At 41.1% G+C, this 15,794-nt stretch overlaps 1 protein-coding gene across 1 annotated transcript in view; it reads right to left on the bottom strand.

Moving 5' to 3' along the window:
* LOC8026296 (medium-chain acyl-CoA ligase ACSF2, mitochondrial-like) overlaps positions 1-15,794 on the bottom strand; it is a 138,323-nt gene that overhangs the window by 32,576 nt on the left and 89,953 nt on the right. The window contains exon 10 of the mRNA XM_002403062.4: positions 7,266-7,357. Within this exon, the coding sequence (XP_002403106.4) occupies positions 7,266-7,357 (92 nt within the window). The remainder of the gene's footprint in view (positions 1-7,265; positions 7,358-15,794) is intronic.

Raw genomic sequence — 15,794 nt, 5'->3', positions numbered from 1 at the left:
TTCACCAGCTCGCCCGCGTTTTGACTCTGATTTAACTTTGCGAACTGGCGTCTCTTCAACCATGCCGCGTTTATGTGCTGTAGTTTCTGCCCATTGTGTTCCCGTAACGGCGTTGCGGTGGCGGCGGCGAGTAGGGCGGAGGGTCGTTCTGAGCCGGCAGCCGAGGAGTCGGTGGCAGGTCTGGGGCGCCCTCGTAAACTCGCCAATCCAGAGTGTTGCGTTCTGAGCAGCATCTTCCGTTCAGTAGGCGTGAGGGCGCTGAACGGGAGGTCGAACTCTTTTGCAAGCGCGGCGTTGTCGTTCATTTCCTCCAGGTTCCCTTCACAACCGTCATACACCATAAGCGACCACAGGAACCGCGCTGAGCGGCCACTATATCCTAACGTTACCGACAGTGCTTCTCGACATCACTTCTTTTTCCGCAGGCAAAAAAGGAAAGACATCTGAATGTTTGTTTTGGTTTTGCAATTTTATTTGCAGGCACAAAATTAAGAGTTACAAAGTTCTAAATAAAATTAAGCCGAATGCCGGGACACTAATGCGTCCGAAAACACCTTATTTTAAATACAAATCAAATTGCCTTTATGGTCCCTTTAGGAGTAGACCGCGAGAGCGAAACATGCCAGCATATAAGCTCCCGCTCATTCTCTAGCCAAATACCGTTGAGAATAATACAGGAACTCCTGGTTAAATGGGAGACGGAAGTAGAAAGCGATCCTGGCGATGTGGAGTGGACAACTCGCCACTTTTTCCGGAAATGAATCAAGTGGGTCTGACTCACTAGGGAAATTGATAGTCTATAAAATATTCCTATTTTCGAGGGAGCATAGGCAGCATAAGCTCGTGATATTGGACCTCTTGGTATTTTGATGTCAAAATGCAGTGTGTTGTATAGACCAGTCAGGATTTGTATAGCGATTTTGTACAATCTAAATAATTATTAACCTTTTCTGAGCTTGTTGATTTATTTGTTTTATTCCTACCGAAACATGTCTTATTTGATGCCCTTGGCTCCAAGTGACCATAATTGGTAATATGCATAAATTTTTTATGAGACCGACCTTAAATGACTCCAAGCGAATAGAATTGATAATTATGTGATTTTTCTGTGTGCTTACTCTTATGAACGGCTTCAAGTAGCTTTTGTTCGCTATTAGCATCTTCTTTGACCAGATTAACCTTAAATGGCTGCCAATAGCTATTGATGAGATGATTGACAATTACCCATTTCGGCGATGGTGAATGCACATGGTTTCAACTGGCTATTATTGGCTATCAGCCTCCACTTTTATATATATTTGATAGATATGGCTACAAATATTAATGAGTAATGAAAACTGAGCTATTTCTGTTTACAAACTGGAATGACTTCAGGTAGCTATTCTTGGCGATTAGAATATATTTCTGACCAGATTGGCTCAATGGCTACTAATGGCTGTTAGACAGTATAATAGCAATTATCTGCTGTCTGAGTGTTTACGAATGAAAATGGCTTCAAGCGGCTATTATTGCCTATAAGCACCTATTTTCGAATAGATTGGCTGCAAATGGTTACAAACCGCCATTAGTGGATAACTATTGCTTGAGCTATTTTCATATTTACGAAATGGAATGGCTTGAAGTGGATCATGTTGGCTATTCGTAATCATTTTTGACCAGATTGAATTGAAATGGCTGCTGATGGGTATTGATGAGATCATTACACAATTACGTGCTATTTCGGTACTTAAAAATGAGTATGGCTTCAAGCGGCTATTATTGGCTTATGCATCAAATTTTAGATACATTTGATTGAAATGGCTACAAATGGCTATTAGTGACTAGTGTTGATATTTATGGGTGTTTTAGTGTTTACTAACTGGAATGACTTTAAGGGGCTATTGTTGGCTATTAGCATATATTTCTGACCAGACTGGCTTCAAATGGCTAGCAATGGCTATTTGTAAGTATAATTGACAATTATGGGCTATTTCAGTGTTTATGGATGAAAATGGCCACAAGTGGCTATTACTGGCTATAAACATTTATTTTATTGCAATGGCTTAATTTGGCTACAAATGGCTATTAATGACTACTGTTGATAGTTATGAGTGATTTTTGTGTTCACCAACTGGACTGGCTTTCAGTGGCTATTGTTGGCTTTTATCATCTATTTCTGACCAGGTTGGCTTCAAATGGCTAGCAATTGCTATTCGTGAGTATATAATTGACAATTATGTGCTATTTCAGTATTTTTGGATGAAACTGGCTATAAGTGGCTATTACTGGCTATAAGCATTTAGATTGGCTTAAAATTGCTACAAATGGCTAGTAGTGACTAGTGTTCATATTTATAAGAAGGTTTTATGTTTACTAACTGGATTGGCTTTTATTGGCTATTGTTGGCTATTAGCATCTATTTCTGGCCAGATTTTCCTCACGTGGCTTGCAATGGCTATTATTAAGTATAATTGACAATTCTGTGGTATTTCACTGTGTATGGACGAAACTGGCTTCAAGTGGCTATTATTGACTATAAGCATTTATTATATATCAAATTCGCTTGAAATAGCTACAAATGGCTATTAGTGGCTAGTCTTGATGGTTATGAGCAATTTTAGTGTTAACTAACCGGACTTGCTTTTAGTAGCTGTTGTTGTCTATTATCATTCATTTTTAACCAGATTGGCTTCAATGGGCTAGCAATGGCTATAACAAGTATAATTCCGGATATTCATGAATAGCCATTCATAGTCATTCAATGGATATTCATGAATAGCCGTGCATAGCCATTCAATACATATTCACGAATAGCCATTCATAGCGATTTGAAGTCATTCTGGTAAAAAATAGATGGTAATAGCCAAAACTAGCCAGATGAAGCCATTTCAGTTTGTAGACAAAGAAATAGCTGCTAATTATAAATGCTAGTCACTTTAAGCCATTTGTAGCCAATTCAAGCCGCCCAGGTTAGGAACAGATGATTATAGCCAATAATAGCCAATCCAAGCCAACCAAGTCAAGAATAGATGCCTATAGCCCATAATATCCAATTGAAGTCATTCGAATCTATATAGACTCCAATTGCATAAATTGTAAATAATAGTTGCTGATAGCCATGTATAGCCATTTTAAGCCAATCTAACAATAATACAAGCTAATAGCCAATAATAGCCATTTGAAGTCATTTTCAGTCATAATCACTGAAATAGCATAGAATTGTCAACTATATCCACGAATAGTCATTCATAGCCATTTGAAGCCAGTTTGGTAAAAATATATGGTAATAGCCAAAACTACCCACATGAAGCCATTTCAGTTTGTAGACAAAAAAATAGCTGCTAATTATAAATACTAGTCACATTAAGCCATTTGTAGCCAATTCAAGCCACCCAAGTCGGGAACAGGTGATTATAGCCAATAATAGCCAATTCAAGCCAACCAAGTCAAGAACAGATGCCTATAGCCAATACTATCCAGCTGAAGTCATTCAAATCTATACACACTCCAATTGCATAAATTGCCAATAATAGTTGCTGATAGACATGTATAGCCATTTCAAGCCTATTTGGCCAAGAACTCCTAGAGCCAATAATAGTAGACATTTGAATCCATTCATATTCAAAACATCATGAAAACCATGTCACTAAATGTCACTAATGTTCATTCTGAAGCGATTTCAGGTGATATTGTTATGATATGCAATTGCTAACAATAGCCACTTGAAGCCATTTTCATTTATAAGTATAGAATAGCAGAATATTGCAACCAATAAGCACTAATAGCCATTTTTTGGCAATTCGAGCCAGCCAGGTCAATAACAGAGGCCTATAGCCAATAATAGCCATTGGAAGCCAACTCAGCCTGCAAAAAATCAAATAAGTCGAAATAGTGACTGATCATCATTGATAGTCAGTAGAAGTCATTTGGACCCCAAATCCGCCATATAATTTATAAACATGATCATATAGCCAATAATAGCCATATAAAGCCAAATCAGTCTGCACACAATCAGGTAAGTCGAAATAGTGACTAATAGCCATTGAAAGAATCCAGAAGTCATTTAGACCCCGAATCTGCCATATAAATAAAAAATTTGATTGTATAGCCAATAGTAGCCATTGGAAGCCAACTGAGCCTGCATAAAATCAAATAAGTCGAATTAGGGATTGATAGTGATTGATAGTCACTACAAGCCATTTGGACCCCAAGCGATAGTGATTGATAGTCACTACAAGTCATTTGGACCCCATAATTTATAAACATAATCATATAGCCAATGATAGCCATATTAGGCCAACTCAGTCTGCACACAATCAGGTAAGTCGAAATAGTGACTAATAGCCAATGATAGTCACTAGAAGTTATTTGAACCACGAATCTTTCATATAAATAAAAAAATATTATTGTATGGCTAATAATAGCCATTGGCAGCCAACTCAGCCCGCACACAATTAAACAACTCAAAAATGTGACCAATAGTCATTAATAGTCAGTATAAGTCATTTGAACTCCGAATCTGCCATATAATTTATAAATATAATCATATAGTCAATTATAGCCTTATGAAGCCAATCAGTCTTCACACAATCAAATAACTCGAAATAAGGACTGATAATCATGGACAATCACTAGAAGTCATTTGGACCCTAAATCTGCCATATAATTATAAATATGATTGTATAGCCAATAGTAGCCATTGGAAGCCAACTCAGTCTGCACACAACAAATAAGTTGAAAAAGTGACCGATAGCGATTGATAGTCACGAAAGTAATTTGGACCCCAAATCTGCCATATAATTTCTAAACATGATCACATAGCCAATAATAGCCATATGAAGCCAGCTCAGTCTGCACACAATCAAATAACTCAATATAGTGGCCAAAAGTCATTAGAAGTAACTAGAAGTCATTTGAACTACATATCTAACGGGTCAAATTTTGATCAAAAAGCCAAAATTAGCCATTGAAAGCCCACTCAGGCCGCGCGCAATCAAATGACTTAAAATAGTTACTAATAGTCATTGATTGTCATTAAAAGTCATTTGGAACCGAAATCCGCCATATAATTGGGAAATAAAATCAAATATCAAATAATAGTCATTCAAATCCAATCTGAGACATAACATTACAAAAATCACGAAATGGTCACCAATGGTCATTAAAGTCTATCACATATGGAACTACCTAATAAACAGCTGCTTGGTCTATATGCCCCGAAATAGCTTAGGATATTGGCCCAGAGCCATTAATAGCCCTTGGAAGGCAATCTAGTTTATACTCGTTCAAATAACCGAGAAATATAATCCAATAGTAATTGCAGTCATTCGAGGCTAACCAGGCCCCCAAAATGACAGGAAAAAAAGAACCGGACACTATTTCTACTTCCTTATAAATACTGACTCTTCGTTAAACAGCCAGTGTAGCATTTACTGGCTGTAATTACTACGTCGTGTAGCATTTCCAGACTCATTGGAAGTGAATCTCAAACAATTTAAAATAATTACCCATGGAGCAATTACATATTTGAATTGCTGTGCTTTATTTCTAACTGCAAAGAGCCAGTCACTACAGCTAGTAACAGCCATAAACTTTAGAATGGTCCATAAACTGTCAATTTACTAGAAAGTCACTAATTGCCAGTAGGTCATTTGTACCAGGTGTAATACATAGGTCTATATAATCTAAATACTTAGTGCTAATATGAAGCGCACCTCATTATCAGAAATACAGTATATCAGCTTTTGCTCAATTGAAATCGGCACACCGATTTGCCATATATTCACAATTCCTGATAGTGTGAAGAGAAGAAATAGTGTAGTGAATGACAGTTTTACTTTTAATTTCGAGCGCATAGTTTACCATCCCACACCGAGAGATGGCAGCACTTCTGTGTCTCCGACAACCCCATGTATTTTGGCTCGAGTTTCCAGTATTGGTAGTCAATGGTATTTGCTCTAGCCGTGCAAGCGTGCCTTGCGTCGCCGAGTCATTAACATGTTCCTGCCTGGGTCGCAACCGAAGGGTCGTGGGTTCGAATCCCGCCTGAAATTCTTCCAAATTTTCTTTAAGGCAAATGAATTAATTTATCAAGTGAAATCATTTAAGAAATGCGGCGAGCTTTGAATCGGATAACATGTCACATTTTTTAACCACCTTCAATCCGCGCTTGACGTCGCGTTTCACGTAGACGTTTTGGGTTGTTTGAAATTCCCGCGCGTGGTCATGGGACTGTGACGTCATGAACCTATTGACCAGTCCTGAATTTCAGAGCACGCGACGGACGTCTGGTTTTTCTACAATTCAAGCTCCTTAACGCTATCGCGTCAAGGATCTTATCGAGCTGCTTAACGCTATCGCGTTAAGGAGTTCGCTAGTTTTAACGCTATCACGCAAGCTTTAACAGTATCGCGTTAAAACTAGCATGCTCGCGTGAGTACAAAAATTCAGCGTCATTTGGGAAATAACGCTTACCTTCTCATAGGGGTTATTCACAATCTTTGAAACGTGCTTAGTAAACAAGAAGAGGATATAAAGTGCACTCCCAGGGCGCGAACAGTATCCGACCTCCGATAGCTGAACCTAACCTGGTATACGGGTATTTAGTGCGGCTTGTCTGACGGGTTTAGGAAGCAGCCTCGGTCTTACACGAATTTATAACCAAATTATATTTTAAACACCAATTTAGAACTGCTTGAACATCGTATCGCATCATCTGGCAGTCAGTAGTTGCATTAACTTCGCGATAAATTTTTACGCCATCTTCAAACTCCAGCCTTTCTTAATGCTACACACATTTAGGCACCAAAGACAAGAGCATGACTTTGGGCGACCAAAGCTGAACCAGAGTGCAATGAAAAGGCGAGGGGCATCAATGCATTACCACTGAGAAGACTAGGCCCGCGGCTTTTGCCCCCAGACGTCATCACTCGTGGTTCCAGGCAACACCACCTAGCTTGTCTCAGCATCGCAGGCGACGCGTCTAGCAGCGTAGCATAACGAGCGCGACGCTAGCGCCTGGCGACGCCAAGACCGAGGCGTCTGATGTTTTCTGTCGACTCTCTCTATGCTTCCGCGTGTTTTTCGCTTGCGACGAGTCGAGAATCCACTCACGAATGCGTCATGCCGAGGCCTTCTCTACTAGTTTGTATTTGCCCAGTTGAGTCTCTGACAAAAGCTAGCATTCCGTTTCCATGGTCCTCCCGGCACTCACTATTAAGGTGAGCCGACGCAGAGTCCATGTCAAAATATTTGACGCTACTGATTTATGCAATCAATGCTTGTACCTTTTCTAATTGAAGAAACGTCGTAGTCTCCTTTTTCAAGCTCACGCAGCACATCGAAGAACACAGTGGATGGACCATAGGCGACGGTGCATCTGGAATATTGAGTTTATTGTTTTAAAGATTGTCTAGCACATAATAAGCAGCCAATTTTTAGCATTTTGTTAATGAGCACGTTTTAGAATACTCTCTCTTATCTAAGGTTAGTGTCAGAACCGACGCTGAACATAAATCTAGTGCTATTGACGAAAACTGACACCTTAGTCAAGCCGCCAGGCTGTCTTTGAGGTCCGGTCTGAGACAGCCACAGAGCACGTCAGCACACTAAGTCAAAGTAGACCTCTGAACAGAAGAGAGGGTCATGAGAAAAGAAAACGCGAGAAACGTTCGAGTTTAACAAGCTGAAATACTGGAAGACATAAGAAGGCTCCAATGTGCTTAACTAACTCCTTAAAAAGGCCCTGCAAAAACTTTTTGACTGTTTTTTTTTAATTTACACCGAACTTGAGGGCGCTGAACGTAGTAGCTCAATTAAATATTTCTTTTCTCGAATTTCGCTTCATTTTAAAAGTTATAGGCGAAATAAAGTTACAAAAACAAGCAAAAAGTAACCTCCTTCATGACGACCTTGGTTGCTTGAGCGGCCGTGAACTTGAGGAGGGGTAGCGAGCTCAGCGAGCGCTCACGGCTGCTGCACTCCGTGTCGACGGCTGAATAGAGCGCCACTAAAGCATGTTCTGGATAGGCTGTATGAAGCGGGCAGCTTGGGCAGCTCGCATTGCATTTGCTGCGCGATTAAACACTAATTCTGCACGACACTTCATTGGCCACAAAGGACAGCAAACACAAAATAAAGATCCGTTCAGAACGGGAGCCACTTCGCGCTGCCATACCGCCAAAGGGCCAAACCGCAAGCCAAAGCTGTTTGCGAAGGCCTTCGGAACGCTCGGAAAAGGTCGGATCTTCGACTGAAGCGCCGCCGCGTACATCCGGGACCTTTCTACGCTCGCCACTGGTCGGTGCCTGATACCACTACACCTTTCTACTATGCGCCGCCTTTTCCATCGCATGATGGCGAGTATGTCCGACGGGTCATTTCTTATTTCCGTAATTTATAAACTCCATTTGTTTCTTTCCTGATCTATAATACTGAAGAAAAAAAACTACTTTCATAAATAACTAAAACGGCTTGCGCCACTTATATTTTGTATTTCGACTAAAAAGAAGCTTTTAGCAGCTCTGACCAGTAGAAAGGCAAGGACCTAAAACGACACGATGTCGCCACATATTGCGCGCTTTAGGCACCGCGGGTCGCCTCCATAGGTGGAGGAGGTTTTCACGTCGTCCGGTTAAAATATGACGCACAGATATTTACTTAATCTCTCCGTGCCCGCTGGCTTGCCCGAACCACAAGAGTCGTGGAAACCGCAAAAAAAGGCAGACGCTTAAAAATAATTGCAGGGCACCTTTAACAAACCTAAAACCAGGAAACATTGTTTATTCGTCTCAGTGCGTCAAGGGGGAAGGAGGTGGGGGTGGGGGGCAGGGGTGGATGGCCGAGCGGGCTAGCGCACACCAGCTCGGAGCACGTGCAGCTAAAGCTCGCGCTGCAGAGCCCAGGGATCCTGGGTTCCCTGCCCGTTCCGATTTGAAAGAGCATCGTACCGGCGTGCGGTGGTGTATCACACATGCGTGGTGCACGTTAAAGGCCCCAGGCAGCGGTTGTACTGCACTGGCTAAATTGCTCATCTACAGCGAGTGACCCGTCGCAACTTTGAAGTGACTAACCAACTACACGCTGTATAAATATCTACACAACCCCCCAATTATTAGCACGTCATGGGCGCGCTTCGCTGGTTGGGTTCGGTTTTCACACCAAGTACAAGGCTGACATTTTCCCTCGTGGCGACCTTTGCTAATTTTTTATCAACATTTCACGTCACGGCGAATCAATAACGAGGGTTGTCTGATTACATTTGGCCTCGCAATTATAAGCAAAAGGACTAAAGCGTTTTAATTATTTGTTTGAATAATGAACCAAAATAGTACTTTTCCTAATAGCCCCCAGCACTCTCAATGTAGCACCGGAGTTAAAAGAACCCTACACAAGCTATATCTTTTTTTTTTTTTTTATTGTGGCACGCTAATAATACACCCAGTGTTCGCACTATAAGAAATGCTGAAATCACAATAATTATAGTTGGAGCATTGCTTATCCGAAGTAAACTGTGGGATACGGATAAGAATGAATCAGACTTGGCGGATTACGTATCAGATGCGAATGCCAGGGCCTGCGGATGTGGATCGAAGGCGGATATCTGCGAGTATGGATCAACATTTTTTTCCGAGGCGGCCCACAAACCTGTGACAGCATAAATTATAGTGAATAGGTAAAGGATACAATGAAATGCATCACCGAATGTACTGCGGAAGAAAACTACTCTCTTTGATAGAAAGGCACAAATAGGGGAGAAAATTGTTCTTTACGTCAAGAAACATTGGATTATCATCAAATATCGCTTTAGAACATTATGTATCGCAAAAAATGCGGTCCATAGAAAAAGTAAAAAATGCAGGAGCATCAGTCCAACTGGAAAAGCATGTTCTTGGTTGGCAGTGAAAGAGCAGAAAATGTTCTTTGATAAAAACACACACACACACACACACACACACACACACACACACACACACACACACACACGCAAAACGTACAAGCCATTAGAAAGTAGAAGAAACCTCAAGTGCCTTTTTTCTGGTAGATCGACGACACAGTGCAATCCTTCGGAGTGGTTGAACTCGCGCCAGTTCGACTTTCCGCACTTCATTGTTGCAGCGCCGTTAGTGTATGCCATTCCAGCATTAAGTGCAAAAACGGAGATAAATTTCTAGTTGGCGGAAATTAATTTTAGAAAGTCGAGCCAGTGCGAACCCGTCTGCGCTGACGGTATTCCTATATTCTTCTGGACAGTCAAATCGACAACGGAAACGCTACGTGTGTGTGCATTTTCTCTTCCTCAGTAAATACAATCAAAAATTTTAAGAGAGCTCAAAATAATAGAAATAAACTGTTTCTTTCTGCACCAACTGATGGTATAAAGCTTTAATCGAATTTGAAATAACTGAAACCGACACTAAATATTTATTCGTTTACATCATCATTACTTTTTGTTTCGTACGTTCTTGGTTGTTTGTGATTGGACTTGAAAAGCTGCAAAACGAGATGAACCACTTCTTTTTTTTTTCACTGTCTATTTTTGTAGTCCATTTGCATCGTGTGCAAATATATGGAGACTTTAATTTACCAGGTGTTGACTGGGTACTTCAAAATGTGAATAGCAACAGCATCACAACTAACAAAGCATCTTCGTTATTATCTTTTATAAACTTCTGCGGGCTCGAACAGCACAATACGATAAAAAATAGCGTAGGAAATATTCTTGATCTTGCTCTTTCGAATATACCGATTTTAAACTTGAGTCCTGCCTTTGATCCCCTTGTACAGATCGATGTTTTTCATCCACCTTTTATTGTCCAGTTTTATCTTCCCTTCAGGTCACGAGTATCGTGTATGCCATCAAATTATTGCTTTTCGAAAGGTGATTATATGAGTGTTTATAGATCTATCGAGAATTTTGACTGGAGCAATGTTCTTGCTATGTCGGATGTCGATCGCGTTAGCGAGACGCTTACCTCAGTTACTAAAGATGCTATCGATAGCTTTGTGCCTAAAAACATAAACAAAATTTCCATCTATCCTAACTGGTTTTCGCAAGAACTTAAAGTATACCTCCGCAAAAAAGAACATTTTCACAGACTCTTCAAAAATACTGGTTATACACTTTGGTACCCCAAATTTAGCATATATCGTGCTTTAGCAAAAAAATTGTTCAAGCGTGATAAACGTTTTCACCTCGATAGCGTTGAGAATAGCTTGATTCGTCGACCAAAAAAGTTCTGGCAGTTTGTAAAACACCACACGCGCGATGCAAGTCGAGGCATCTGTTTACGTGATGATGTGGTGCACACACCGGCCTATCATTCGTCGCCTGATGACGTTGCAAATATTTTTGCCGATTATTTTAGCAAATGTTACACTAGCTGCCACGGGTCTTTCCAGCCTGGTGACGATAAGATAAGCTGTCATGTCTTCTTGCATTCCGTACAAGTGGATCATGTCGAAATTGCGGAAGCGATAAGAAAATTAAAACCAAAGTTTTCAAGTGGTGTTGATGGTATACCGAGTTTTATAATCAAGGGATGCGGTGATTTGTTTACTCCCATTTTAAAGCACATATTTAATCTTTCGCTTAGTTCTGGGGTCTTTCCATCTCTTTGGAAGAAATCAGTTATTGTTCCGATTTTAAAGAGTGGTGATGCCTCGGTTGTTACGAATTATCGTCCTGTTTCTCTGCTCTGTGGGTTTTCTAAGGTTTGCGAGATTGTTGTACATACCCGGATGCTCTTTTATTTCCGTCAAAAATTAACACCTTTGCAGCATGGGTTCCTGTCCAGACTAATTTGTGTACTTTTCTTGATTTTTGCGCTCCATTTGTTACAAATAGGGGGCAGGTAGACACAATATACTTTGATATGACTAAAGCTTTTGATAAGGTCAGTCACAAATTACTCTTGCATAAATTATTTTTATATGGTCTATCCCCAGAGTTATGTCAGTGGTTCCAGAGTTACCTGTCACTCCGCTCGAACTCTGTTCGCGTTGTTGATAGTTATTCCCATAGTTACTTTTCAACGTCAGGTGTTCCACAGGGGTCAATCCTGGGCCCTCTCTTGTTTTTAATATTTATAAATGATATAGTATCTTGCGTCCAGAGTTCCCAGTTGTTACTTTTTGCTGATGATATCAAGTTGTTTAGAATGATTCACTCTCCTGTGGACTGCGAGATGCTACAGCGTGATGTGTCCCTCATTTTTCAGTGGTGTGAACAAAATCTATTATTGCTCAATCCTGCAAAAACAAAGGTCCTATCCTTGTGCCGACGCCATGTGCCTTTCAGTTTTACTTATCATCTTGATATCATGCCAATTGAACGTGTACTGTGTGTGAAGGATCTTGGCGTGTACATTGATAGTGCCTTGTCTTTTAGAAATCATGTATCTTTTGTGGTAGGAAGTTCTATGAGAGTTCTGGGAATCATATCACGTTTGTCGAAGAATTTCAGGAGGCCTCATTGTTTGTTACATCTTTACGAATCTTTAGTTAGGTCACGTTTGGAATTTGCCTCGGTAATATGGAACTCAATATCTAGGGCACAGGCCTTGACCATCGAAAATGTTAAAAAAAGATTGATTCGTATTGTTTACGATAGGTACTTTGAAAGGCGCTGTTATTATGACTATGAATACATACTTAGGTCATTTTCGCTTACACTCTTGTCTGAAAGGCGAACGATTCATGATTTTGTATTTTTGCATAAGGTTGTGAATAGTGTAATTGATTCGCCATCAATGCTCAGCAAAGTTAATTTTCATGTTAACTTACGCCATACTAGACATCCCGTATGCTTTGATGTACGTTCACCTTGTTGTACTTCACCGCTTTCTCGGATTCAGACATTATACAACAGCATTGCTCCTAAGCACTTCGATTTCTGTACATCCATTTCATTGTACCGCCATCAGTTGAATAACCTTGCAATTTACTGATAACATTTTGTTTGTTTATTTGTTTTTGGGTGATGGTAATATACCAACGTGTTTCTAGGATTGAACAGGTGCACCAAAGTGAAGACCGCTGTGGTTGTTTTTGGGCACTGAAAATAAAGTCATTATTATTATTATTATTATTATTCTTGAAGACTTTATTTCAGAATTGATGCTTATTAATTCCAGTTTTGCTGTTGACATTCTCAGTATATTTCTTAAGAAGCCCAGACCCTGGAACTGGTCTTACGTCCTCCTAACGTGTTGTTTGGGGTCTTCTTTATCGGTGGCTTCTCGTCATGGCTGGTTAAAGGAAGTCCGAGGAATGAAACTGGCTCAGTTGCCCCGATCCTGTTGTGGGTCTTGCAATTACCATTGAATGTGGTGTTGGTTCAGGATGGTAAGCTAAGTGAAGCTCCGAGCCAGGAACTAGTCCACAGCTCTCCAAACCAAAGAGAGTATTTTCATAAGGCGGCATTTTTTTTTTAAATTTTGACCTAAGAAGCTAAGAAAGCCCGCAGAATGAAGCTGGTACAAAACCCCCTATCCACCACTTTTGGGTCTTTCAAAGCCATCGACAGTGCGCATTTTGGCAGTCTGGTCTGGAAAAGTGACGCTGGTTGTCTTTTTCTTGGATTCCGTTCTTCTTTGGGGTAAAAGTTAATTTGTCAAAGAATTCCTTTAAACTATTTTTTTAGATTGATATTTTCCCTTTGCTAGTTTCTTTAATATTCTATGTTATTTTTATTTCGCTTCTTATGATATGTTGCCGGATATATGCTTTACCAGTACCTCCAGGGTATTTTTGTGAGTTTTAGTGTTGAGTGGTTATTTGAGAAATAATCAAGTTTACGTTTACATTTGAGTTTTTTTTTAATTTATGGACTTGTTAGATGGCATGTAGTAAAGTAGAAAAAAAAAGAAGTGTCCTTTAGCGTCCAGAACGATTTTACTGCTTCTCAATATTTCTATAATTAATCCTATATAACAGAAGTCGCGACCTCTGAGGTTCCGATACCTGCACCTGCCGCTGCGGCTTGTCCTCGGCAGACGGGGATCGACCACCTGCACAACCACAGGCTGCACAAGAAATTAACCCAACTCCGTCTCGACCGGCGCCTTGTTTTCTCCCGGCAACGCCGCCACCTAAAGGCGAGGGTACGAAAATCCCTACTTCCTCATCTTGAACTTTGGAAATCAGCATGGACACAGAATATATGACCCCTGGGCAACGCCTTCATAATTTTAGCAACTCAGACAGTATGGGCACGAGTGAGGAGGAGGTCTTTATTATGCAGCTGTCCAAGAAAGCCAAGAAACGTCGTCATGGGGCCCAATCAACACCATCGAGCAGCTGTACCATCATTTCCATCAAGAACAAATCTCGAGCACTTACTCTTATTTCTATGCCCATAGACCAAACAAAGGAAATAACAAAGCTGGACGAACTGAAACTCACCGAGCAGTTCAAATCACAAGCGCCAGCGTCAGTAAGTGAAATCCGTCCGAACTACCGACTCAACTTATTTTCTCTTGACGCTCGAACATGGCTGCATCCTCCTCGTCTCTGAAGGTGTCGTCACTACTAGGGATTCCAACTAGAGCATTCAAGCCACGGTCACCCGCTAAAGCAACAGGAGTTATCAACGGAATAGACGCAACTATCAAGATCTACTCAAAATACACCGTAGCTCAGCTTAGATTGAGTGACAACACGCCGGTGATATCTACACGTCGGCTCGGTACGGCTGCATCTGTCGCAATAACATACGCATCTCCAAGACTTCCACACTACAAATTCCTAGGGCTTGTCCGGCACAAGGTGGAACTTTTCGTGGAAAAGCCGATACAGTGCCATATATGTTCTCGCTTCGGTAATATTGCATATACATGCCAAGAAGCACTAACATGTTCAAGATGCTCTGGGCCACAATAGCGAACTCATTGCAACGCTAATGAGAGAACTACACGATGTTGTAACCGTGGCAAAAACCAGGAGGCCCTATCCCACCGGTGCGTTATATGGAAAGATGAACTTGAAATACATCGCATACGTCAAGTCAACAATCTCGACTACAGAACAGTTCGCAGCTCGGTCAAAAATGCCACTAACTTTCCGGCCCTAGAACAAGCTATCCCCTCAAGGAACCCGACAGCCTCTTGTTTCACCACTGCTGGAACTTCAAGCACTACACAAAAGGCGGACCCCACTAAAATAATGGACAGCAAAAGATATCAGCAGGAACACCAAAGCGAAGAGGCACTTCCCCAAAACCAGACTTCTGTCAAAACACCGCCCAGAACGAAACCCTGGAACAACATTTCTCACAAGGACAAGAACGCATGGGACCATCCTACAGCCAGATACTGACAACAAAGAGGTACAATGAACAACATCCTCTCCGTGTTGACCAACCATCTGACTCAAGCTCTGGAGTTTGGTCAGCAATAATCCTTGTGGCAGAGAAGCACTTATGTGGTTTTCATGCCCAGTTTTCGTGCCCAGTGGCTCCATTTGCGCAACAGGCATTTGATTTTATTTTTCCTCTTTTAGCTGCTCTTTTCAAGGGATTCATGGTACGGAACCCATCCACCTCTTCAACACGGGAGGTGGGTGAGCCGGCTCGTTCATATACCTTTTCTACACTTTCACCGTCCTTTTCTCCTTTACAATTTACACGTCCCGTCAGGCGCGTTCCAACTTTGCATACATCATACGCCCAAAGGAATTAGCGCCCCGATGCATCCAGCAAAGCAGGGTTCGCATTGGAACTCACAAATATACAGCGCTTTGAACGCGCCCTCGATATGCTAACGGTTAGAGGAGATAGCCCAGTGAATGAGGTCGCGATCATTCGTACCATACAATCC

The sequence above is a fragment of the Ixodes scapularis genome, unplaced genomic scaffold (genome assembly GCF_016920785.2).
Source record: "Ixodes scapularis isolate PalLabHiFi unplaced genomic scaffold, ASM1692078v2 PGA_scaffold4__175_contigs__length_147842914, whole genome shotgun sequence".
NCBI lineage: Eukaryota > Metazoa > Arthropoda > Arachnida > Ixodida > Ixodidae > Ixodes > Ixodes scapularis.
This window is presented reverse-complemented; position numbering and strand designations above follow the sequence as displayed.